Source organism: Phyllobates terribilis, unplaced genomic scaffold (genome assembly GCF_046119375.1).
Source record: "Phyllobates terribilis strain yellow unplaced genomic scaffold, ASM4611937v1 Scaffold_5__5_contigs__length_657084704, whole genome shotgun sequence".
NCBI classification, from domain to species: Eukaryota; Metazoa; Chordata; class Amphibia; order Anura; family Dendrobatidae; genus Phyllobates; species Phyllobates terribilis.
In genome coordinates this window covers 151,703,137-151,730,650 of record NW_027362765.1, presented here as the reverse complement: position 1 = coordinate 151,730,650, position 27,514 = coordinate 151,703,137, and the positions used below count along the sequence as shown (strand labels likewise).

The following is a 27,514-nucleotide window of genomic DNA, read 5'->3' as shown; positions in this document are numbered from 1 at the left end:
GAGAGAGAGAAAGAGAGAGAGAGAAGAGAGAGAGAAAGAGAGAGAGAAAGAGAGAGAGAAAGAGAGAGAAAGAGAGAGAAAAACCACACTACATTTATAATAATAATGTTTTTATTTATATAGCGCTAACATATTTTGCAGCGCTTTACAATTCAGACAATTTACAGACATTATCGGCACTGTTCCCATTGGGGCTCACAATATAGATTCCCTATCAGTCTTTGGAGTGTGGGAGGAAACCCACACAAACACGGGGAGAACATACAAACCCCTTGCAGATGTTGTCCTTGGTGGGATTTGAACCCAGCGCTGAAAAGCTGCAGTGCTAACCACCGAGCCACCGTGCTGCCCAGAAGAGCATGGATGGAGCAAAGTAAGGCCAAATTCACACTGCGTTCTTGTACAAAATTCAGTATGTGCACAGCAAAAAAACGCTCCTGGCACACACGCTAGCAGCTTCTGCAGGAGACAGTCTCGTTTGGCCACTGTCGAGACAGTGTTAATTTTTATACCATTAATAAAACTGGAAAAAAAAGTGCAGCAGGCTTTGCTTTTCTATACAGAGGACAACCATGTAGTAAATATTTTTTTACAATGGAGGTCAGAGATGTATCAATGTCACAAAGAGAGCTGTGGGCAGCACGTGAAAACAGAGGACATTAAGGAATGGGCATAAGTAGAGTAGGATGGAGTGCAATCATTGTAAGGTGCGTACCTGGCTCTGCACAACCTTCTTCAGCAGCTGCTTTCCCCGGCTGTATGGCGTTTTCTATAAACAAGGTAAAAAGAAATGAGGAAGAGGCTGGGAATCTATGTAATGTCATATTTCGGAGAATCAGCTGTAGCTTAATATTCCGTTGGATAATCACAACCTGCTATATGTAAAAATCAGGATCGTATCTTTTACGAAATTATGTTTGGCCACATGGAAGTCAGTGGAGAAAATGCATTACTCACTATAAACTGCTTGTATGTCACATGCACTGGACACCAGATATGTTCTCATTCATAATACCAAAAATCAGCAACAGTAGGTTCACATAATAAATATCAAAGATACCAGAATCATAGAATATTTAATCAAGTGATACTAATATCATTAGATCCCCATATTAACAAATAACTGGCGTGGCCATACTATTGAATAATGCATCACCAATATATACAAAAAAGTAGAACCACAAAGGATAAAGGCTATAAGTAAAGTTAAAATAACCATCTTTATTAAAGGTTAACAATTAACATGAATACACACAAGGGGGCAACAATTTTAGTGAATTGGAACATACAGTTGTGCTCAAAAGTTTACATACTCCGGCAGAATTTTTTCCTTTCTTGGCCTTGTTTCAGAGAATATGAATGATAACAAAAAAAAAACTTTCTCCACTCATGGTTATTGGTTGGGTGAAGCCATTTATTGTCAAACTACTGTGTTTTCTCTTTTTAAATCTTAATGACAACCAAAAACATCCAAATGACCATGATCAAAAGTTCACATACCCCAGTTCTTAATACCGTGTATTGCCCCCTCTAACATCAATGACAGCTTGAAGTCTTTTGTGGTAGTTGTGGATGAGTTTCTTTAATTTCTCAGATGGTAAAGCTGCCTATTCTTCTTGGCAAAAAGCCTCCAGTTGATGTAAATTCCTGGGCTGTCTAGCATAAACTGCGCGCTTGAGATCTCCCCAGAGTGGCTCAATGATATTGCGGTCAGGAAGCGGAGATGGCCACTCCAGAACCTTCACTTTGTTCAGTAGTAGCCAATGACAGGTCAACTTGGCCTTGTGTTTGGGATCGTCGTCATGTTGGAACGTCCAAGTACGTCCCATGCGCAGCTTCCGGGCTGATGAGTGCAAATATGCCTCCAGTATTTGCTGATAATGTGATGCATTCATCTTTCCTTCAACTTTTACCAAGTTTCCTGTGCCTTTGTAGCTCACACATCCCCAAAACATCAGCGATCCACCTCCGAGCTTTACTGTAGGAATGGTGTTCCTTTCATCATAGGCCTTGTTGACCTCTCTCCAAATGTAACATTTATGGTTGAGGCCAAAAAGTTAAATTTTGGTCTCATCACTCCAAATTACCTTGTTCCAGAAGTTTTGAGGCTTGTCTCTGTGCTGTTTGGCGTATTGTAGGCGAGATTCTTTGTGACATTTGAACAGTAATAGCTGTTTTCTCGCGACTCGACCATGCAGCCCATTTTTCTTCAAGTGCCTCCTTATTGTGCATCTTGAAACAGCCACACAGCTAGTTTTTAGAGAGTCCTGAATTTCAGCTGATGTTATTTGTGGGTTTTTCTTTGTATCCCGAACAATCTTCCTGTCAGTTGTGGCCGAAATTCTTGTCGGTCTACCTGACCGTGGTTGGTTTTAACAGAGCCCCTGATTTTCCATTTGTTAATCAGAGTTTGAACGCTGCTAACAGGCATTATCAATTCCTTGGATATTTTTTTTTTATATCCCTTTCCTGTGTTCAACTACCTTTTCCCGTAGATCCGTTGACAATTCTTTTGCTTTCCCCATGACTCACAATCCAGAAACGTCAGTGGCTGGATGAAAGATGCAAGAGTCTGTCTGGATCCCAGAAACTCACTCAGCTTTTATGCACACACACTGATTACAAGCAAACAGGTCACAGGTGAGGATTTTACCTTTAGTAGCCATTCAAACCCATGTGTGTCAAATTGTGTGCATGTTATCAGGCCAAAATCACCAGGGTATGTGAACTTTTGATCGGGGTCAATTGGATGTTTTTCGTTGTCATTAAGATTTAAAAAGAGAAAACATTTAAAAAGATAACCACGAGTGAAGAAAAAGTTTTTTGTTATTCATATTCTCTGAAACAAGGCCAAGAAAGGAAAAATTCTGCTGGTGTATGTAAACTCTTGAGCACAACTGTATATCTAAAACCATCTATAATGATAACCTTACTTTGGATGAAAGACAGAGTTTGATTTTTTTTAAAAAAATTGAAAGACATCCTTATTGAGCCAGCGGACAAGGGTGGAAATATCGTGGTTTGGCCACAAAATGTACGAAACTGAAGCATATTGTCACCTGAAGAATTCGGTATGTTATAAAAAAAAAAACGTACATACAATCCACTTTCTTCTTTTAGGACGGCACTTAATAAAATTTTGGATAAAGAGCATTACAGTGGCCAGATTGCAAAAGAATTGAAGCAAGCACTCACTGTCCCTGATCCGGTGGTACCCACTCTATACTTTCGTCCCGAAGTTCACAAAAACGCCACTACACCACCAGGTAGGCCGATGGTGTCTGGAATAGGAGGTATGATGGAAAATATATGCAAATATATCGATAGTAAACTTAGAAATTTGGTGGAAAATCTTTTTTCATTTACCCAGGATACCTCGGACCTGCTACGCAAAATTGACGGACTACATATTGAGGATGATATGCTTCTAGTTACATATGATGTCGTGTCATTATATACATGCATCAAACACCAAGACTGATTACGTGCGGTCTCATTATTTCTACAAATGGAGAATGTGGATCCAGTACATGTAGATTTTTTACTTTCCTTTATCCTTTGTGGTTATACTTTTTTGTATATATTGGTGATGTTCACATTAATGTCCATGCAACATCTATATACTGCAAAAGCACAGAAAAGAAAAAGCTGTAGCATGTGAACAAGGACTGACCTCTATTTTCTCTGTAGTCGGATGCTGGAAGGTGCCCTCTTTTCTATCGTTGGACTCTCCATTAGCGACATGTGCAGCTTTTCTGTTCCCAGTCACCACGTAGTTGACGTCCCTGCTCAGAAAGCTCTCAATAACCTGTAAGAAAAAAGTGCCTAGTTGAAAGACAACTTTCTCCAGTTTACAGGAATGTTATCTAGTAAGCAACCGTCAGACCAATGCAGGGAATTTGGTGTTTTTTACAATTATTTTACAGTTTATATCTAAATTTATATATATAAAAAAAAAGCTTGCTGTATTCACAGTTCTGCTGATTGTCAACTGTTTCTCATGACATAAAAGACTATATGAGAAACAAATGTCACATTGGCCAACTGTGACACCGAACAAGCAGGTCACATCGGCAGATCTCAGCTCTGAAGGCACAACCACTTAGAATAGATCTACTATAAAGTAAAATGGTCTGTACAGATGGTGACACAGCACACTAATGCAAAGGTTTGTTATCTTGCTATCTGCACTTTACTGATTGAAACTTACAGAATAAAAGCAATGGGACATGCAGATGTCAAATCAGCCACAGATATTAACAGGGACATGCAGACGACCAATGTTCCTGAATGGAGACCCTTTTACTCACCCCACTCAGGCTACATATGGCTTTAGTCAGGAGTTGTGTCTGTTTGTTATGAGGAAGATCAAGGTAGAACGATTTTCCTGTAAAGCTGATTCTTTTCCTTCTGTCCAACGTCAGGCCTCTTTCCACATGTCGACCTTAACACAAATGCAAAAGTGAAGACTGTACTGTTACCACAAACATCCAACCTTACCAGTAAATATGGAGCGGTAGTAGAAGTGATGGGCCCAAAGCATGAGAGCGATTCTAATGACATTATGTGCAGCAATGGTGAACATGTAAGGATGCAGATATTGTTTTATCCAGTCCACAACATTGCACCTATCAGTATCTAGCAAGAGACCTGCTGTCATCAGAATCGTTTCAAGCTTTGGGCCTGTAATGACCAGTGATCTGTCCTCCCCCAATAAGTGTATCCGACCTAAAATGATGCACCACAGAGCACAAGAGAATTCAGTTTTCACCATTATAGTCAATTCCACCCTAGGTGGCAACGCCAAAATATCATTTTACGAAGGAGATCGGACGTGAGCCTCGACTGGGTCACTGAACATAGAAGAAACTGCCATGTTAAAGGGCCCTAAATGTTAGTGTAGTGTAGTCTAAGTGTGGTAACATACTCACCGATCACCATCTTTTCTGGTATCCAGCTCCGCTCCACTCCTTTTTAGTCCTGAAACAGCAATTCCCGACTCTCTGGATCACACAGCGCTCTGTGTGTGAGCTGGATGTCACTTTTAGGTCATGGCCCCACTATCAGTATTTGGTCAGTATTCAATCAGTAGTTTTTCTCAGGAGTGGGAGCCAAAACCAGGAGTGGATGATAAATGCAGAATTGGTGACTTGTTTCTATTACACCTTTTCTTTGATTGTTCCTCACTTGGTTTTGGCTCCCACTCCTGATAAAAAAATACTGACCGACTACTGGCCAAATAGTGATAGTGGGGCCGTGGCTTTACAGTGTAAGTCTATGAAGCAGAAGAATGAGGCTTCTAGCTGAGACATAAAGCGCAGTGTGATTGGGAGAATCCAATTAGCAGTCACATCACTCAGAAGAGGACCGGAGTAACGCTGCATACCGGAGAAGATGGCGATAGACAAGTATAATAACACTACTCTAACATTCACCCAGGTTTAGAGAACATTAATTTTTTTAAAGGGAATGCATCTTTAAAGGGAACCTTACAGCCGACACATGCTTCCAGTGGATCGGTCAGCATGCATCAGGCACTGGCTGTATGATTTCAGTTATGTGTGTTTGACCCTGAAAAGCTGCAGCGTTTGAGAGAAAGTGTACTTTAGAAGCCGCAGGGGACAAAGCCGCACGGGAGACTGGTCGGATCCCTGGAGGCTTCTCCATGCCAGTGGCATGTCTGTCCATATACATGCATGCAGGAAGAGACCCATCACTCAAGGACAGTGGGTGGCTTTTAGAATAATCCGCATCGTTCTAGAGTCAAACACATATAGCTGAAATCATGCAGCCAGTATCTGATACATGCCTGATGACATTTTTTGTTAAAAGTGTAAAAGACATCAAACCACAACAAGGTGACCTCAATATGGATGGTCCCTAACTTTAAGTAATTAAGAGTTGGATGACTTATGCTTATTAAAAAAATGTTAACCAAGTACCTCACGTTTTTGACATATAAAGCAATAGTGGAGTTCATGTATGCATTAAAGGGAACCTGTCAGCTGATATACAGTACAGACCAAAAGTTTGGACACACCTTCTCATTTAAAGATTTTTCTGTATTTTCATGACTATGAAATTTGTACATTCACACTGAAGGCATCAAAACTATGAATTAACACATGTGGAATTATATATTTAACAAAAAAGTGTGAAACAACTGAAAATATGTCTTATATTCTAGGTTCTTCAAATTAGCCACCTTTTGCTTTGATGACTGCTTTGCACACTCTTGGTATTTTCTTGATGAGCTTCAAGTGGTAGTCACCGGAAATGGTTTTCACTTCACAGGTGTGCCCTGTCAGGTTTAATAAGTGGGATTTCTTGCCTTATAAATGGGGTTGGGACCATCAGTTGTGTTGTGCAGAAGTCAGGTGGATACACAGCTGATAGTCCTACTGAATAGACTGTTAGAATTTGTATTATGGCAAGAAAAAAGCAGCTAAGTAAAGAAAAACGAGTGGCCATCATTACTTTAAGAAATGAAGGTCAGTCAGTCCGAAAAATTGGGAAAACTTTGAAAGTGTCCCCAAGTGCAGTTGCAAAAACCCATCAAGCACTACAAAGAAACTGGCTCACATGAGGACCGCCCCAGGAAAGGAAGACCAAGAGTCACCTCTGCTTCTGAGGATAAGTTTATCCGAGTCACCAGCCTCAGAAATTGCAAGTTAACAGCAGCTCAGATTAGAAACCAGGTCAATGCCACACAGAGTTCTAGCAGCAGACACATCTCTACAACAACTGTTAAGAGGAGACTTAGTGCAGCAGGCCTTCATGGTAAAATAGCTGCTAGGTAACCACTGCTAAGGACAGGCAACAAGCAGAAGAGACTTGTTTGGACTAAAGAACACAAGGAATGGACATTAGACCAGTGGAAATCTGTGCTTTGGTCTGATGAGTCCAAAGTTGAGATCTTTGGTTCCAACCACCGTGTCTTTGTGCGACGCAGAAAAGGTGAACGGATGGACTCTACATGCCTGGTTCCCACCGTGAAGCATGGAGGAGGAGGTGTGATGGTGTGGGGGTGCTTTGCTGGTGACACTGTTGGGGTTTTATTCAAAATTGAAGGCATACTGAACCAGCATGGCTACCACAGCATCTTGCAGCGGCATGCTATTCCATCCGTTTTGCGTTTAGTTGGACCATCATTTATTTTTCAACAGGACAATGACCTCAAACACACCTCCAGGCTGTGTAAGGGCTATTTGACCAAGAAGGAGAGTGATGGGGTGCTACGCCAGATGACCTGGCCTCCACAGTCACTAGACCTGAACACAATCGAGATGGTTTGGGGTGAGCTGGACCGCAGAGTGAAGGCAAAAGGGCCAACAAGTGCTAAGCATCTCTGGGAACTCCTTCAAGATTGTTGGAAGACCATTTCCGGTGACTACCTCTTGAAGCTCATCAAGAGAATGCCAAGAGTGCACAAAGCAGTCAACAAAGCAAAAGGTGGCTACTTTGAAGAACCTAGAATATAAGACATATTTTCAGTTGTTTCACACTTTTTTGTTAAGTATATAATTTCACATGTGTTAATTCATAGTTTTGATGCCTTCAGTGTGAATGTACAATTTTCATAGTCATGAAAATACAGAAAAATCTTTAAATTAGAAGGTGTGTCCAAACTTTTGGTCTGTACTGTATGCTGCACACTGTTTGGGCAGCATGTATCGGCTACTGGCTGTAGTAACCCAGCAATGGAAAAACATACCTTTAATAGCTGTTGGGGGCCAAGCCGTGCTATTGCCAAGTCATACAGGCAGTTCCCCATGTGGCTTTTCCCTGCCAACTGACAGTGACTGGCAAGCCTCTGCCTACGTGCGCGTATAGACAGAGGCTTGCCAATCATGATCAGCGGGTGGGGAGAAGCCATCAGGGACCTGCCTGTACGACTAGTCAATAGTGCGGCTCAGTCCCTGGTAGCAGCGTTTATATATACGGCTGGGATACGAATACGACAGCCAGTGGTTGATATATGCTGCACATGGTTTGGACAGTATGTATCTGCTGACAGGTTCCCTTTAATCACAGAATGATAAAAGCAGTAAAGCACTGCAGAATATAATGGCGCTATAGAAGCATAATAAATAAATAAAATAAGGGTGATGAGATTCCAGATTTTAATCGGAACGAGCATCCGGGGGATGGGCTGGGAAATAGGTCCATGGAGATGCTGCCTCACAAATTAGAGCTCACCCATCACCCGATTTTACAATATAAACAGCATATTATATTAACACAATCTTAGACCTGATGACACTGGTGTGCTGATATTTGTAATCCATGTCAGAATGGTTGTGTAACTCATAAAATGCACATTATAATATCAGGTTTATACAGCCATCCTGACATGGATCATCTGGTAACATCTTGGTGCCAGATGCCACAGGACGCCAGGGAAGGTCTTGTAGAATCTGTGCCTGGAGGGGTCGGAGCGGTTTGGCAGCACAGCGTCAGGCAGGTGGTCTTGTGATGTGTAGTGTCGCCATCGGTGCTGCTATATACCGAGGTCCTATAATAACGGTTTCTGTAACAATGATGGAGGATACATACCGGAGGGTACCGGGCTCCGCATGGACATTGTACCTGCGAGAGAGAAAAGCCAGCTACATAAACGTGTACTCCTCGTTACCACCATCACATGCCCCTTTCTCTAGTAAGCCCCCATTATTTGCCTGCTGTGCCCCTCTCCAACCAATGGCTGAATAGTGAGGATGTTGTTATGTCACCATAGATGTCACTGTAAAGTGGAAACAGTCAGCAAATATCTGATATGTTCAGTGCAGGTATCAGGAAGAGCTATGGGTCTATTGTAAACTAGATATTAGTATTTCTGTATCACCCACGTAAACTAGATATTAGTATTTCTGTATCACCCACGTAAACTAGATATTAGTATTTCTGTATCACCCACGTATGACCAGCGTGTAAGCCTACTGATCCCAGAAGTCTCAGGTAATATCACTCAGTTTGGCCTCGGTTAGGGGGCCCCCGTCCTCCATCTCCCCCTCAAGGAAGCCGCCACTCACCCGCTCTATCAGCGTCTCCTCCGCGTCGACCTCTCTCTGAAATCCAGAATTTAAAATTTAGTCACTCCCGCCTGATCATAACACGTAAGGGGAGCGGTAAGGACCAAACCGAGACACTAAGCGGAATCAGAGACAACGCATGCGCACTGCGACCGCGCATAGCCCCGCCTCCTCGGGTTGGACCCCAGCTCGGATGGAAGATGGCGGCGCCCAGCGAGCAGGTGGTAGCCGGTGATTTTGGGTCATGGCTGGACGAGCGGCTGGAGGCCCTGGGGATGGATCCGGAGGTGTACCCGGCCTACATTAAGGGGGTGCTGCGCGAGGAGGACAATGCCGAGGAGAGGGACGAGGCGCTCAGAGGCATCCTGTCCGCCTTCCTGGTGAGGTCGAGGCTCTGCCTGTAGACTGCCGGTGACACTAGTGTCTGCAATGCTGGGAGTTGTAGTTGTACAGCCTGAGATTGGAAAGCAGCGCGGTAATGATGAGTGGGCTTGGGGCAGCAGCCTGTGCCGGAGCCTGATTAGGAAGTACTGGACCCCCGACCCTGCCACATGGAGGTCTGCTCAGGGTGGCCTTACAAGATCTGCCCCCAATAGCACTACAAGTACCAGCATTCATTCTTAGGCAGTGTGCCCACGATGTGTTTTTTTTAAGCGTTTCCGCAGCAGCAATTCCGCCGGAGAAACTCTTAAAAACCGCTTGGTAGAAGGCCTGCCATGTTCCCCAATGATAATCCGCATGTGCTGTGCACATGCTGTGGAAATTTCCGCTGCGGATTATCATTGTGGAAAAATCCACAGCACTACCAATTATTTTACGGAATCGTGGCGTTTTCACCGCCATTGACTTGCAGTTAATCACATAATATCCACATCACTACATGCGATTCAGTGTGCGGCTGGTACCCGGGTCTGGAGAAGAGGAGACTCTCATCCAGACCCGGGTACCATAGTACCTGTAAAAAAAAAACAAAAAACACATTATACTTACCTTCTGATGGCCCACAGTGTCCTGTATGATGCGTCCTGTTCCCCGGCGGCTTGCGATGGTCTAAAAGGACCTGCCATGACGCATGACCTGTCACATGACTAAATGACGTCATGGAAGGTCCCTTTACACAACTGCGAGACACCGGGAAGACCGGAGAAGGAGACCGGGGGCCATCAGAAGGTGAGTATAAATGTAATCCGGTTGCATGGATTTATATAGTGTGACCAAGTTGTCAAGCACTTTCCAAGTGATGCTAAAATCGCTTGGAAAGCGCTTGTCAACCCGCATGCAGAAATGCATGTGAAGAACGCTTCACATCCGCTTGTCCCTAGCAGGAAAAACGCATGTACAATCCGCATGCGTTTTTTTCTGCCAGGGAGATGCAGAAACGCTCAGGAAAAATCCAGAGCATTTCTGCATCGTGGGCACATAGCCTTAGGCTATGTTCACACTTGTGTTTGCACATTCCATGCCTGGGGTCTGTTTACACTCACAGACAAATGGACTAATCTCCAGAACGAATGTGTCGCATTGATTATAATGGGATCTTTTGTGTCTGATTGTAGAACAGTTCTAAAAAATGAGACCTGTGACAGGACCCAGACGGCCCCCATAATGATCACTTGAAGCCCCCTTGCTTCTGTTTGCATCAGTTGTGTAAGGCTACGTTCACATGTCCAGTAATCCTGTTAGAACAGATCCGGCAGCGATCCGCTGACAAAGTTACGCAGACACAACTATTTTGTCTACCTTATAGAAACTGATTTCAGCTGCATCTGTTTTTTTAACATTGAAATCTATGGAAAACGGATCCGTTAATCAGCCATCTGTTTTTCTCTCATTTGCAACATCCGTTTTTTGGTTACTGGAGGTGGAAAAATAGATATTTAACATCTACTGGACATGTGAACTTTCAAGTAATCATCTATTGGAAACTGATCCTGTAAGTAAAAATCGGATCCTTCTCAAATGGGAGAAAAACGGATGGCTGATTAACCAATCTATTTTCCATAGACTTCAGTGTTTAAAAAAAAAAAAAAAAAACTGTTTAAATCTTTTATTTTTTTTACCTTCAGGCAGACAAAAAAGTTGTGTGTATCAATTGCTGCTGGATTTGTTCTAAGGCTACGGTCACGTGCTCAGTATTTGATCAGTATTTTATATCAGTATTTGTAAGTCAAAACCAGAAATGGAACAATCAGAGGAAAAGTATAATAGAAACACGTCACCACTTCTGGTTTTGGCTTACAAATACCGATGTAAAATACTGACCAAATACTGACAGTGAGGCCATAGCCTAGATTACTGGACACGTGCATATAGCCCAAGTCTGTTTTCAAAACCAGAATTCTGCAAACACAAGTGTGAACATGGTTCTACTTACACTACCAGTCATAGGTGTGGGTGGCATTTATAGTCCTTGGTACTGTGAGGGAGATTTAGCACAACTGGTAGAAAGGAAAGGGGGACTGTCCCACTTAAGGTATCTACAGCAGATTATTGCAGACGTGACTTACGTTTTCACCTTTTGCATGGTGACATTCGCGGCAGGAATCCACACAGACCAACAATTTTGTACAAACTCCTTCACATCATTGGCACTGTAATATTCAGTGGATCTTCTGCGCATAAATCCACAGCACAAGATTATTTTTTGAGCACTGCTCCTGTACATGAGAAGGGGTTACATACAAATGATAGACTGGCACAGAAAGGAGAGGACCTTGCCCCTGTGGGCTTGCAGTCTACATGATAATGGGGAAGGAAATAGTAGGTTGTGGGGTTGCGGCACCTCCGATTGTAGTAGTGAGTTGGGTTATTGTAAGCTTTCTTCAAGAGATGGGTTTTCAAGTTCCGAGTGTGATGGATAATCGAACATGTTGGGGCACAGAATTCCAGAGGGTGGGGGATACTCTGGAGATTGGAGGTGATTTGGGTGAGGAACGTATAAGTGTGGAGGAGAGAAGGAGGTCTTGGGAGGACCAGAGATTACATGTTGGAAGATTGGGAGATCAGTTCGGAGAAAGACAGATTTTTGGACGGCTTTGTAGATCAACGGTCATAGTTTGAACTGAATACATTGGGGAATTGGGAGCCAATCAAGGGATATGCAGAGAATAGAGGTGGATTAGTCAGGCAGCAGAGTTAAGTACGGACTGGAGAGGTGCGAGAGTGTTAGCAGGGAGGCCGCAGAGGAGGATATTGCAGTAGTCAAGGAGGGAGATGAGGGCATGCACTAACATTTTCGTAGGTTGATTGAAAGGACGCATTCTGAAAATATTTTTGATCTGCTGCATATCCACCTCGTGGGAACATGCCCTATAAATTTGGCCATTTGTTCAATCCAAGGGCATGTGCACACGTTAAGTGTTTGCTGCAGACATTTCTGCAGGAAAAACGCTGCATAAAAAAACACTGAAAGAACTGACACGATGCAGATCTGAAAGTGCTTTACATCTGCAAGGAAAAAATAAGCAACGTGTTCATGAGGTTTTAGAAATCCCATTCTCTTTGCTGGAACAGTAAAATGCTGATTTTTTTTTTTCCGTGGCAAAAACACAACGTGTGCAAATAATACCAGTACCAGCTAACAGGTCACCTTTGGGTTATGTCCATAACAAGTTTTTGCAGTTTTCTATTATTGGGACTTGCTTGAGGTTGAACCTGAGCAATGGTCATTGGTGCGGCTATAAATGCTTAATCTTTAACTCAGCAACGATATGAAACAGGACAGATGAGGTTCACTTTATAGAAGTTCAACAACACTTCATGAATATGTCCTTAACTTGATATTCTGTGCCAAATCCTTTATCATCTATCCAAAGGGTCTGTCCTGTAATGATCACACTGTTGATTCCTGCACTGTAAGGAGCAATGCACCAATATGATCATCACATGACCGATTCCCACCTCCACAAGGGCCCTTTACACAATCTCAAGCAGATGATCTAGGAAGTCATCCTCTTCTCATGTCACAGCAGTCATCATAATGGATGATCACTGGGCATGTTCACACAGTGATCAGCATTGAGTGTTCCTATGAGCGTTCCTTCTGTCGAGCATTGGAACAGGTAACAGAGCTTTTAGTAATGAAGGTTACTGCTGTCCCATTAATCTGAATGGAGAATGCAGAAATTAGTGCTATTCTATATTAGAAGTTATCCTCTTATGAAGTACTCTTCTCCCCTGCTGGACATTATTCAGACAATATTGTTTTTTTTCATATACCAGGAAGAAGACTCCATAGAAGATGTCTGTCTAGAGATAGTCACCAAGTGGTGTGAAGCCGAGAAGGCATCCAGAGTCCTGGCTAAAGCAGGTGGTAACCGTCCATATGACACACTCTTAGTAACTCTCATCTGAACCCTTACTCCGACCATTCCAAGCAATGGCTGAGAGTACATGTATGTATTCTCTTTGGTGGAGGGTGAGGGGATGAGCTGCTGGCAGACATTTCTGGTAGCGCCTTATCTACTGCTTTACCAAAAGGATCAGGTGTCAAAATTCACCATACCTGACCCATCTTTCCCTTGACATGATTTGGGATAGGAGAGTCAATAGGCCACAATAATTATTTGATTGTTAACAGGTTCCGCAATTAAGCTAAAGGGGTGGGTTCAGACCTGAGGTATTGATGACCTATCCTTATACCAGGAGCTGCAATTCAGTTCCTATTGAAGAGAGTTAGAGTTGAGGTACAGCGCTCCTCAGGACAGATCAGCAATATGAAAAGCCCGGACAATCCCTTTGGATAAATTCCCATCAGGTGCAAATGCAGCGGATTTTCCAGATAGAAAATCTGCTTTGTTTAACAGTTCTAGCGCTTTAAGAAATGTCATATATGCGCTACATTGCCTGAAGCGTAAATTAACCAACCCTTTGGTTGTGCAACATCTCAATTTATGTGGCTGATTTCATCCATTGCATAGAGTGAAATGTGTAACTAAACTTTTTTTTTTTTTTTTTTTTTTTACTGGTCAGCATTTGTCAAGTTATGAATCTTTGCAATATATTCCATTACATTAATTTGCTTCCTTTTCTCCCAAACAGCATGCTTAAAATGCTGTTTTACAAACCTAGTTCACACTCATTTGAACTGCTATGCTAGCAAGAATCCGTACTCAAACACTATTTACAAACACTCTGCTCCATTCCCCCATGGTCAGGCAGTGAGTGTTAGGCTATATGTGCACGTTCAGTATTTGCCTTTAGAAATGTCTGCAAGGTTTCTGCATCTCTTGGCGGCAAAAACGCAGATTTTGGTGCGTGATTGGATGTGTTTTTGGAGCTAAATAAAGATATTGGAAAAAAGAAATGTGGGACATCGCTTTAACCCTTGGATTGCCGTCGGTCCTGGGGTGAGTATATTGGTTAATTTAAATGACTAAAGAATGTGTCTGTTGTATTTCAAATAAAGTGTTTTACACTCGGTGTGTGTGTTTATTTAACTGTTTACTTAGTAATGAAGGTGTCTGGCCGACACCGCTTCATTACGAAAGCTGGGGTTAAATGTCAGCGATGCCTAATCCCATTACTCCTAATGCTGCACTTCTGTTGTCAGTACATGCGAATCCACTGCATGTAATGACATTTCAGTTGATCAAAATCTGCAGCGGAGATTAGCGTTTCCGCTACAGAAATTGACATGCTGCAGGTGAGTTTGGGTACATGCCCATAATCAGGAAATGCTGTTGGTTTGACGCTGCGCATTTATGCAGCGTCAGATCCGCAGCGTCCAGATGTTAAAGCATACTGGATGGTATTACTAGAAATCTCATGTCCACTGTGCGTGCATCTGAGGCTGCAGATTACCTGTGAACACTGACATGCGGGCGCGTCTTTCAGGACCGCAGCATGTCAATTTCTCTTCTGGATTCGCAAGTCTCCGCAACAGAAATTTGACCACTAGAATGTATTGAATGCGGTAAATACGCATGGTTCAGTGAACACATATAGATTTACCTGCATTCAAGAGAACACAGCAAAAATATGCTGCGTCCAAAGCGCTGCTACGTCTGGATCGTGGGCACATACCCTTAAATTAAAAATATGGCGTGGGCTCCCGCATCATTTTCATAACCAGCAGAGGGAAAGCCAACCACTGGGGGCTGATGTTACTAGCCAGGGAAGGGGACATTAGCCCAAAAATGTTCCCTGGCTATTAAGAACAGCCCACAGCTGTTTTCTTCGCTTTTACTGGCTAGATTACAGGGGACCCCCCAAAAAAATTGACGTAGGGTCCTCCTATAAAATCTAGGCAGACAGATGCGGGCTGATATTAATAGCCAGGGAAGGGGCCATGGATCGTAGTCCCCTCCGAAGCTAATAATATCAGCTCTCAGCAGCCCCAGAACTGGCGCATCCATAAGATGTGCTGAATCTGGCTCTTGGCCTCCGTTTTCCCCATTTGCCCTGGTGCAGTGACAAGTTGGGTAATAGGGTTAGGGTTCATGTCAGCCTTGTGACATGAAGCAGCTGACATGAAGCCCAGATTAGTAATGGAGGGAGTCCATAAGACGCCCCCATTACTAACCCCATAGTAAAGGTTTTTAAATAAACACACGGCCTGAAAAAAATACTTTATTTGAAATAAAAGTCCACATCGTTTTAATCATTTATTTAAAAATAAAAAACACAGGTGAGTATACAAACGCCATTGTTACCTGTATAAAAAAAAATATATACATATATACAGTTTGGACACACCTTCTCATTTAAAGATTTTTCTGTATTTTCTTGACTATGAAAATTGTACATTCACACTGAAGGCATCAAAACTATGAATTAACACATGTGGAATTATATACTTAACAAAAAAGTGTGAAACAACTGAAAATATGTCTTATATTCTAGGTTCTTCAAAGTAGCCACCTTTTGCTTTGATGACTGCTTTGCACACTCTTGGCATTCTCTTGATGAGCTTCAAGAGGTAGTCACCGGAAATGGTCTTCCAACAATCTTGAAGGAGTTCCCAGAGACGCTTAGCACTTGTTGGCCCTTTTGCCTTCACTCTGCGGTCCCGCTCACCCCAAACCATCTCGATTGGGTTCAGGTCTGGTGACTGTGGAGGCCAGGTCATCTGGCGTAGCACCCCATCACTCTCCCTCTTGGTCAAATAGCCCTTACACAGCCTGGAGGTGTGTTTGGAGTCATTGTCCTGTTGAAAAATAAATGATGGTCCAACTAAATGCAAACCGGATGGAATAGCATGCCGCTGCAAGATGCTGTGGTAGCCATGCTGGTTCAGTATGCCTTCAATTTTGAATAAATCCCCAACAGTGTCACCAGCAAAGCACCCCCACACCATCACACCTCCTCCTCCATGCTTCACGGTGGGAACCAGGCATGTAGAGTCCATCCGTTCACCTTTTCTGTGTCGCACAAAGACACGTGGGTTGGAACCAAAGATCTCAAATTTGGACCCATCAGACCAAAGCACAGATTTCCACTGGTCTAATGTCCATTCCTTGTTTTCTTTAGCCCAAACAAGTCTCTTCTGCTTGTTGTCTGTCCTTAGCAGTGGTTTCCTAGCAGCTATTTTACCATGAAGGCCTGCTGCACAAAGTTTCCTCTTAACAGTTGTAGAGATGTGTCTGCTGCTAGAACTCTGTGTGGCGTTGACCTGGTCTCTAATCTGAGCTGCTGTTAACCTGTGATTTCTGAGGCTGGTGACTTGGATAAACTTATCCTCAGAAGCAGAGGTGACTCTTGGTCTTCCTTTCCTGGGGCGGTCCTCATGTGAGCCAGTTTCTTTGTAGCGCTTGATGGTTTTTGCAACTGCACTTGGGGACACTTTCAAAGTTTTCCCAATTTTTCGGACTGACTGACCTTCATTTCTTAAAGTAATGATGGCCACTCGTTTTTCTTTACTTAGCTGCTTTTTTCTTGCCATAATACAAATTCTAACAGTCTATTCAGTAGGACTATCAGCTGTGTATCCACCTGACTTCTGCACAACACAACTGATGGTCCCAACCCCATTTATAAGGCAAGAAATCCCACTTATTAACACTAGAACTACTGATGGAGTCATTTTGACTCCTTTCGTTTTTTATTTCTCTTCTGTGACTACATTTTTCAGAATTCCGGCTTGAAACTCTGTGACTTTTCCTCAAATATGATGTGAAAAAAGATTTTGTGAGAATAAATAATTTTGGTGAAAAATTTGCGCGTTTTTTTCAAAATTTACCAAGAACTACTGAAGGGAGTCATTTTGACTCCCTACTATATTTTGAGGTCCTTTTGTCACTAAATGTTGCTATAAAGTTTTGTGCATAATTTTTTCACTCTGTCTTATTTACCCTGATGTTCATATAGATGTAGTTCAATTTACATGTCAACTTTTCACATTTTCCTTGTGTTTTACCTGCTTGTATTACTGTGTAATGCTGAACAAACTCTATCTGATGAGGAGCTAGATGCATTCATTGCGATATTCTATGCTCGTGGAATATCTGGCACGAACCGTCACTCGATTAGCAGTATTTGGTGTAATGACTGGGGAATACCGTTTTGCAAAGCGACAATGTCTAGGGACCGCTTTGTTGAAATTATGAGGTTTCTCAGATTTGATGAGAAATCTACTCGATCGGAGAGACTGCAAACGGACAAGTTTGCTCTATTTTTGGGACAGGTTTATTGAAAATTGTATTGCGTGTTACAAACCTGACCCATACATAACGGTGGATGAGCAACTTTTCCCAAGCAAAACTAGGTGTCCATTCACGCAGTACATGCCTTCCAAACCAGATAAATATGGCCACAAATATTGGCTAGCTGTTGATAAGAGGAGCAAATATCTGGCAAATGGCTTCCCTTATCTAGGCAAAGATGACACACGCCGTGCTGAGGACCGTTTAGCTGACCATGTGGTAATGAAGTTATTGGACCCGTTTTTGAAAAAAGGTCGCAATGTTACAACCGATAATTATTTTACTTCAGTAAAATTAGCTAAACAGCTAAAAAGCAAAGGAACAACCATCGTGGGAACACTGAACAAGATAAGGCGAGAAGTGCCTAAAGAAATAAAATCCATGAAAGAGGAATTGTACAACACTAAAGTGTTTAGAAATGGGGGGCGTGGCCTAGCTCTTGATGTGAGAGGTCGGGTGGCAGTGCCTCTCCACCACCATTAGCTTCAATTATCCTGCACAGAGCCCGAATCAGCCAAATCCCTTATCAGGAACTGCTGTCTGAGGGTCCCGGGAGTCAGAGGCGAGCTTCTGCCAGACTCAGAGAGACCAACATGGGCCGCAAAAGGCAGAAGGATGCCGGGGCCTGCAGCAGTGCCTCAGCCCAAGATGGCACCGAGACAGAGGAAGAGGCGGGAAGGAGGAACACAGCCTATGCACGGAGGCTGGAGGCTTCAGCACGGCTGCACAGGTATGCGAGGGGCATGGAGGCAGATGAAGAAGGAAGTGAAGGCAGTGAGAAGCATGGAGATGAGGAGGAAGACGGTGAGGAGATGCCTGTGCTACATAATGTACAGCAGGAGGAGGGGGATGGTGACACTGTGCTGGCAGCTGAAAGTTCAGATGAGGCAGAGCCGACTCTGCGAGATGTATTCCAGGCTGTCTTATACTGCAAGACTGCTTTAACTGCTCTGACAAAGCAGGTGAATGGTCTGAAAGCCGACATGGGAGGCATTGAGGCTTCTATGCAGAAAGTTACAGCCAGATTGACTGAGGTGGAGGGCAGAGTTGGCGTAACAGAAGATCATTTAACCTCAGTGCAAAAGACGCAACAACAGCACACTCAGAGGATCACGGTAGTGGCTAATAAAAACGATGACCTGGAAAACCGGTCACGCAGGAACAATTTGCGTATTGTGGGCATCCCTGAAAGAGCTGAGGGTGCTGACCCCACGACCTTTGTTGAAACCTGGCTGCTGGGAAAGTTTGGGTCTAATATCCTGTCGAGGGTGTTTGCTGTGGAGTGTGCCCATGAGACCCCCAGTGCCTGGAGAGGGCCCTCGTACGATGTTAGCCAGAATCCTGAACTGCAGAGACCGGGACACTATTTTACGTAAGGCCAGAAAATTGACAGATCTCACCCTGGAGGGCAAACGCATTGAAATATACCCGGATTACTCGGCTGAGGTGCAAAAGCTGCGGCTACGGTATGGTGAAGTGAAGAAACAGCTCCGCTCTTTGAATGTGAAATACTCTACAATTTATCCTGCTAAATTAAGAGTGGAAGCCTTTGGAAAGGTCAATTTTTTCCCGTCACCGGTAGAGGCCGCTTCGTGGTTGGAGCGGAACCGGAGCAAATTGAGAGAAGCTGAGGACTCGGCACGGTGAATACACGACCCTGCTATCCTGACTACTGGACAGGGTTGTGGTTCTACATTGCTCTGCGAAACCGCAGAGGAGGGGGAGAAACCCCCGCTGGGATCTACGTTTTATAGTTAATTTGTTTGATTAATGGTTCGGGACTATGCATACTATTGATTATGTGGTGGAGAGACTGCCAATGCTGGAGGAGGACACGGCGCATGTTGATATGCGGTATACTACGATGTTGCTCAGGTTCTTTGAGCTCCCACTCTCACGTTGGGAAGAGAGTGACAAGAGAAGGGTGGGGGGAGGGAGAGGGAGAGGGAGGGGGAGGGGGTGGCGGGAGGGAGGGGGAGGTGGATGGGTTGGATTTGCGGGAAAATGGGGTTGCTTATGCTGTTTGACCTGGTATGCTGGGGAACAAAATGGAAAGATGTTACTTGATGATGGTGGATTGTTTTTTCTAATGCACAATGAGTAACCGTACGGTTCGGATTTTAAGTTGGAATGTACGTGGTATATCTGACAGGATTAAGAGGGCAGCAGTTCTGAATCACATCAGATCTTGTGATCCTATGATTGCGTGCTTACAGGAGACCCATCTCACTAGAGATACTAGGCACTGGCTATCGAGAGGGTGGATGTTAAAGACATATCATTCTACTTATTCCTCGTACTCCAGGGGGGTGTCAGTCCTAATACACAAAAACGCTCATTATGAAGAGCTGGCGGTGCAAGTAGACAGTGAAGGGCAGTATGTATGTATTGCGTGCAGGTTGTATGGACACAAAATGATTTTAGTGGCTTTATATATCCCTCCACCTTATTCTAAAAAGGAACTTCAAGCAGTAATGGACTTGACGGCCAGATGGGGGGAGGCTCCGATGTTGATTATGGGAGATGTTAACAACACCCTGAATGATTACTGGGATAAAGTACGTCCGGCAGGTATGGAAGCTGGACGGGACGGAATGACTGCATTTGGCACCTACGTGGGGGAGCTGGGGCTGGTGGATCTGTGGAGAGTACGAAATGAGGGTAAGAGGACCTTCTCGTGTCACTCGGCTACACACGGAACACTGTCAAGGATAGACCTGGCTTTTGGGGATACTGCTATGGATGGGATGGTGGGGGAGGTGGAATACCTACAGAGGACTCTATCGGATCATAGTCCTATGGTTGTCACGCTTCTAGTGGGATCTGCTCAGGGTCAGAGGGGAGGTTGGCGTCTTCACCCGACGTGGCTTAAAGTGGTGGATATGGGTGGCATAACCAAAGAACTAGAGCACTTCTTCCAAGTTAATGAAGGGAGTGCTGAGGCTACAGTGGTGTGGGAGGCTATGAAGGCATTTACGAGGGGACTCTTTATAAGTGAGATCTCACGGTGTAAGACCAAAACTAAATTGGCAGATCAACAAATAAAGGATGACTTGACAAGGGCAGAGGCAGACATGATTTTGGCGCCAACGAGTGTAGCTCACAATAGACTAAAATTGGCACAGGAGGCAGTTAATAAACTGCACATGATGCAAGCCGAGAGGAAAAGGGCATTTCAGCAAGCCCAATTCTTTGAGGATGGAGAGAGAGTGGGTCGCTTGTTGGCGGTGATATCTGCGGCACAGAGGGGAGTCTTCCAGGGTGTACAGGTTGAGAGACCAAGCGGGGACGACTCTGACAGACACAAAGGACATATTGGAGGTCTTTAAGGAATATTACATGGCACTGTACAATTCAAGAGTACGGGACACAGAGGGGGCCGTAGAGGAATTCTTGGAGGGCATCTCACTGTCTAAATTGTCTGAGGAAGATAGGTTAAGGTTGGATGAACCTGTGAGTGTGGAGGAGGTGGAATGTGCAATTCTGTCTATACCCAATAACAAATCACCGGGTGCTGATGGTCTACCTGGGGAGGTGTACAGGGAGCTGGTGGAACTGCTAGCCCCAAAATTGAAATCTGTGTTTGATGAGGCTTTGGAGAAGGGGGCGTTACCGAGATCAATGGAGGAAGCGGTGATAGTGGTTCTGCCAAAGGAGGGGAAAGACCCCATGGATGCGGAGTCGTATAGGCCCATATCGTTGTTGACAACGGATGTCAAAATACTCGCTAAGATCCTGGCCACCCGGCTCACCGGGGTTGCACATACTGTTATTCACGAGGACCAGTCGGGCTTTATGCCCAACCGCTCCACGGCTGTTAACTTGAGAAGATTATTTCTTAATATGCAGCTGCCTGCTGATAATGGTGGCGGGAGAATAGTGATGTCGTTGGACGCTAGGAAAGCATTTGATAGCGTGGAATGGGAATATTTATGGAAAATCATGGAAATAATGGGATTTGGCCCCGCATTCATGGCCTGGGTGAAGTTATTGTACTCATCCCCAAGGGCGGTAGTTAAGGTGAATGGTGAACGGTCCGGGATGTTTGACTTACATAGGGGCACAAGGCAGGGGTGCCCGCTGTCCCCGCTATTGTTTGCGGTGGCAGTGGAGCCCCTGGCGGCCAAAATAAGAGCTGAGAGAGGAGTGGTCGGATTTAAATTTGGGAGGCTGGAAGAAAAAATATCACTGTATGCCGATGACTTCCTGTTATTTCTGGAAAATGCAGGAGAGACATTGGGGTGCACGATGGATGTAATTAAACAATTTGGGAGCATTTCGGGACTGGAGATAAACTGGCACAAGTCTTATGTCATGGCTGTAGATAGACCAATAAAAGCGGAGGAGATAGATGAGAGGGGGAAGCAGCTCCAGCTGGTTTCACAATTTAAATACCTTGGGATATGGGTGGCGCTTCCATTGACACGATTCACGGATCTGAATTTAGTTCCTCTGCTAGAGAAATTTAAAAAGAAAATAGGCGCATGGTGCCAATTGGCTTTGACGGTGACGGGTAGAACTAACCTGATTAAGATGGTCCTTATGCCACAACTAATGTACGTTTTGCACAACTCACCGATATGGCTACCAAAAAAACGGTTTCAGGGTATTGATTCTATCTTCAGATCCTTGATATGGGGCAAGAGGCAGGCAAGGATTAAATTGGGAACGCTGCAAAATGGGAAGGAGGAGGGAGGATTGGCCGCTCCCAATCCCTGGGTCTATTTCTTGGGAGTACAAGGCCAGCATGTCAGGGGATGGAGAGAGCCCGATTGTGGAGGGGCAGCTTGCCGGGTGCTGGTACATGTGTCGGGGAGACGCCCACTGGTCCAGGCGTTAGAGGATGGTACCTTTAAGAAATTGGGAGCAATATATCCTACCTTAGGCTTGACTCAGAAGGTATGGGACACTATTAAAAAGATCAGGGGGGTGGACGGGCTGACTAAGTACTCACCGGTGTTGGGCAATGAACATCTGCCGGAACTTAATAAGCTGTGTCAAATGGGCAATTGGAAGGCGCAAGGAGTGAGATATGTGTGCCAGCTGCAGAGTGGAATGGACCTGAAGACCTTTGAGAAATTGAGAGAAGAATTTGATTTGCCTTTGGTATGGGGATTTCAATACTATAGGCTTCGACATGCTTGGAGGGCACAGTGTGGATTGGGAGACATGACGGTTCAGGGTGACATTGTACTAGACTTTGTGTGTATGAAGGGAGGGACGAGGGGAGTCATATCGAGCTTATATCATGACCTACTGCACTCCTATCTGGGGGGGAATCACCTCATTGCAAAGAGTAAATGGGAAAGGGAGGTGGGTACCCTCACAACAGAACAATGGGAGGCGATTCTAGAATATGTCCCGAAGATCTCTTTAAGCGAGCAGGCACGGATTTCCCAATTATACATAATATATAGGACATACAAAACACCGCTGCGCCTGTACAAGGCGAGCTTGAGGGGAGATTCCAATTGCCCTAGATGTGGCACGGACCAGGCCGGACTGCTACACATGCTATGGTCATGCCCACGCTTGGTGGCTTATTGGTTGTTCGTTGTCAGCAAAATTGAGAGGGCTTATACATGTACAATTGACAGAAACCCGGTGCTGTGTGTTTTGGGGGAGGTGGATGGAATACCTGTCTCAGAACATTACAAAGTGGCGATAGCGCGATTGCTATATGTGGCACGCAAACTAATAGCACGAAAATGGACAGATTCGGAACCCCCCCACTAGGAGGGAATTTATTGCTCAGACACGTACGGTAATGCATTTAGAGGAAAGCATTTATAGGCGGAGGCATGGAGAGAGAACTTTTGGGAAAATATGGTCCGCATGGATGGCGGTAATATGATTGTCAATGTTCCCAGGTATGCCCGGCATAAGGAGTATTGGCGGGAGGGGGGAGGGGGGAGAGGGTTTTGACTGTATTATTACACGTTATGTGAATTGTTATATGTATATTGATAACTGTTTGCTGTAAAATTTTTGAAACCTAAATAAAAATAATTGGTTTAAAAAAAAAAAAAGTGTTTAGAAATGAAGACAATTTTACACTTACAGTATATCAAGGAAAGCCCAACAAAAATGTTGTCATTTTGAGTTCCGTCCATCCAGATGTTGTTGCGTCTGATTCCGCTAAAAAAAACTCCAGAAACGGTAAAGTTTTACAATGAAACAAAATATGGAGTAGATGTAGTGGATCAGATGGCACGAAAATATACCACACGAACATGCACAAGGAGATGGCCTGTTCATGCATTTGAAAATGCCTTAGACTTTGCGGGTATAAATGCATGGATAATATTCAAGGAGATTACCCACCAAAAATTGTCACGCAAGGCATTTTTGCAAACGCTTGTGAGAGAGTTGAGTGGTCCTTATGTCACAGATAGGGAAAAGGGTTCCACGTCCCAAGTTTCTACATGCTCAGAAGTGATGGTTCAAACAAAATTTTGCCAGATCAAAGAAAAGTGCAAGAAAAATAGATCTGTCGGAAATTGTAAGACTTGTGGTAAGTCTTTGTGTGGGCAATGTACTGCCATAAATCAAAGGCAATGCCTAAAATGCGAAACACCAAATGTTTAGAAGGTGAATTCTGCGCCATATTTTCATTTTTATGCTCCTCCACCTACATTTTCTCTGCTTTTTGTTCTTCAGTTGTTGTTTATATGTGTGCACTTGAATAAAAAAAAATGTTTGAAAAACGTCTATTATAATTATTGTTATTTTCTGTAGAAAAATAAGAAAAGCAGAAAAAAACAATCAAAAGCATTACTGTTGGATCTCACAATAATAATACATTACAAAAAATATAATTATTAATAAATAACCACAAATGAAACTCTAAAAATAAACGAAAACAAGCAAGGAGTCAAAATGACTCCTTTCAGTAGTTCTAGGCGGGGTCACGAGTCCAGTAGTCCTAGTGTTAAACCTGACAGGGTACACCTGTGAAGTGAAAACCATTTCCGGTGACTACCTCTTGAAGCTCATCAAGAGAATGCCAAGAGTGTGCAAAGCAGTCATCAAAGCAAAAGGTGGCTACTTTGAAGAACCTAGAATATAAGACATATTTTCAGTTGTTTCACACTTTTTTGTTAAGTATATAATTCCACATGTGTTAATTCATAGTTTTGATGCCTTCAGTGTGAATGTACAATTTTCATAGTCATGAAAATACAAAAAAATCTTTAAATGAGAAGGTGTGTCCAAACGTTTGGCCTGTACTGTATATCTATCTCCATCCATATCCCTCACCTGTCCACCGTGATGACAACATCCAGTGTCCCACGACGATCTGGGTCACATCACCAATCACTGGTGTGACTGTTGTAGAGCACTCTATACACTGATAGGAGTATAATCACTCCTGTCAGTGTATAGTTGAGCTGCCGGGATGGAGGTCACTAGAGTTCGATCAGCTGATGATGTGTGAGAAAATTCTCAAGCAGCACTGGTGCTGTAGGTGAGACTCTCAGCTGATTGAACTCCAGTGACCTCAGTCCTGTCAGCTCAGCGCTGTACACTGCCGGGAGCGATTAAATACCAGTCAGTGTCTAGAGTGCAGCCGGGTGATCGGATCGCCGTGGGACATCAGCATGACAGCGTAGGTGAGTATGCAGTGTTTTTATTTTAATAGCAATTTCTTTAACTTTTTACAAGAAGGCACAGGCGCTGGCTGAAGAAACTATTTCTCTCCTCAGCTGTGCCTGCTTTCGCTATTATCAGTGGGAATGGCTGTAGGATGATGGGAGGAGTTGTCTCCCGCAGGCGATTCTTTGTGCGTTTTTGACTCATTGACTTGAATTGAGTCAGTCAAATATGCAGCAAACATCCGCAGCTAATCTGCAAATATCTTTATACCTGCGTTTTTGCTGCAGATTTGACTGACTTAATTCAAGTCAATGGGTGACAAAACGCACAAAGAATTGACATGCTGCAGATTTAAACGCAATGACAATCCTAACAGGAAAATTCCTGATCATGTGCACAGCACTTCAGGATTGTTATTGCATTAGCTGGCACAAGGATTCCCTTGCGTTTTTGGCCCATTTCCTCCCAGAAAAAACGCTGCAAAAACGAACAGTGTGCACACAGCCTTTGAGTAGAGATTCCTACTAGAGCAGCAGTTCAAAGCTGCTTCTGAAAGAGAATGGACTAGGCAAATAAAACACCACTTTCAGCATGGTGTCTGAAGGAAGCAAAATAAGGTGATGGCGTAGATTACAAAGATTCATATGTTTGCTAAGGCTGATTTGATTATAAATATAATAGTTTATAAATATAAATAGTTTTGTAACTCTTTAAGGCACCATTTTTAGGTCCAGAGTGGAAATATCCTGTGGGAACTTGCACCAAGTCCCCTTAGATAAACCACTTTTATCAAGATTGAATTACTACATAATACGATTCTCAATATGTCTAATTTGAGAAGCTGCCCACCAGCACTAATGGGGCATATCGTCATCATAGAGTTGGGAAATGTTGACGTTGATTTCATTGATATTTTTTGATCCTGCAATTTGGTTATGCAGGATAGGTGGGTGACTGGCAGTACCAATATGTAGAGGATGCATTAAAGCTACTGTCTTAAAATGCCCCAGATTTATCACAGTGGTTCATGCTGTTTGATGCATTTGGTGCAAATTTAGAATTTTTACATCGCCTATTGATTGGCATACTTTGATCTTGGGTATAACAAATTGTGTATCACGGTTTAGGCCACACCCTTTTACCCATTTTGATAGCCTATGTCCCCTTGTCAAGTTAGGTGTGTATAAAACAAGTAATACATGTGGTGTAAGGCATGTAAAAAAAAATGTTAATTTAAATTAAGCACTTCTCGCACATGTAACTCAGTAAATCCGCTTCCTTTAGAAAGCCCTACCCACATGTCATTGAACACCGTAATTTATCACACCACTGCCATTTCTCTACGAGCCGCTTAGTAAATTGGCCCCTTTGCCTCACTGCCTGTGGGTCTCCTAGTGATACAGGGCCAGGATGCAACGCCTGCTGAATTTAGTGGTGTAACGTGCGTCGACAGACTAGTTGCTGAGGCACCTGGAGTTATAAGTACATTCTGGATTTTCTCTAATTGTTTAACAAAATACATTTTATGCTTTGCGTCTTATAGTTTGTCTTGTCTCACGGTTTAGATGAAGTGGAAGCTCTCACTAGCATGATAGAAAAACAGGCACAAATCGTGGTAAAGCCCAAGGAGGTGTCGGAAGTAGAGCAACGGAGAAAGGCTGCTCTCCTGGCACAGTATGCCAATGTTACAGATGATGAAGCATATCCTTTACCGCACAAATGACTGGCTGGCTCGGTCAGGTGCCATGTCATCACTATGGGGACTGCACATGTGAGCAATACTGGGGAAGGATTGTGAGATTGTGGTTGTATGCCCATGGGACCTCATTTTTAGAAATCTGAAACTCCCCTCAGGATAGATTCATACTGGGCAGTTTTTGCTGTACATGTTCTCACAAAAGTGTATAGAGAGTGATGATGACTTGCATCAAAGTTTTTGCTATGGTTCTACTGGGCATATGGAAAATTTTTGGTAGACACTGCTCAAATGCAACCACTGCTTTAGGCCTCATTCACATGTCTGTGTTGCACAGCTGTTTTTTTTTTTTTCCTTCATGGATAGAACACGTACCCATTATAATGTATGCTGCTGTTCACATGTCCGTACAAAATGCATGGAGATGTATTCATTTTTTTTCGGGCAGCACACACAACAAGGGGCAATACAAGTCTATGGGTCAGTGAAAAACACACACATTTAACATTGCAAAGGGATAGAAGAAGCTTTGATGGTAAAAATGTACA

At 43.6% G+C, this 27,514-nt stretch overlaps 2 protein-coding genes across 3 annotated transcripts in view; one reads left to right on the top strand and one right to left on the bottom strand.

The window, feature by feature from the left end:
- DBF4B (DBF4B-CDC7 kinase regulatory subunit) overlaps positions 1-9,172 on the bottom strand; it is a 43,207-nt gene extending 34,035 nt beyond the window's left edge. The window contains exons 1-6 of the mRNA XM_073681557.1: positions 9,033-9,172; positions 8,557-8,589; positions 4,311-4,444; positions 3,674-3,808; positions 716-769; positions 623-630 (exon numbers count right to left, since the gene is read on the bottom strand). Coding sequence (XP_073537658.1) covers positions 623-630; positions 716-769; positions 3,674-3,808; positions 4,311-4,444; positions 8,557-8,584 — 359 coding nt within the window. The 5' untranslated portion in view covers positions 8,585-8,589; positions 9,033-9,172. The remainder of the gene's footprint in view (positions 1-622; positions 631-715; positions 770-3,673; positions 3,809-4,310; positions 4,445-8,556; positions 8,590-9,032) is intronic.
- CCDC43 (coiled-coil domain containing 43) overlaps positions 9,166-27,514 on the top strand; it is a 41,074-nt gene continuing 22,725 nt past the window's right edge. The window contains exons 1-3 of one of the 2 annotated variants that reach the window (XM_073683214.1): positions 9,166-9,412; positions 13,254-13,341; positions 26,836-26,971. In XM_073683214.1, coding sequence (XP_073539315.1) covers positions 9,233-9,412; positions 13,254-13,341; positions 26,836-26,971 — 404 coding nt within the window. In that variant the 5' untranslated portion in view covers positions 9,166-9,232. Of the gene's footprint in view, positions 9,413-13,000; positions 13,094-13,253; positions 13,342-26,835; positions 26,972-27,514 lie in introns of those variants that run through there. The other variant, XM_073683215.1, reaches the window with a different exon arrangement.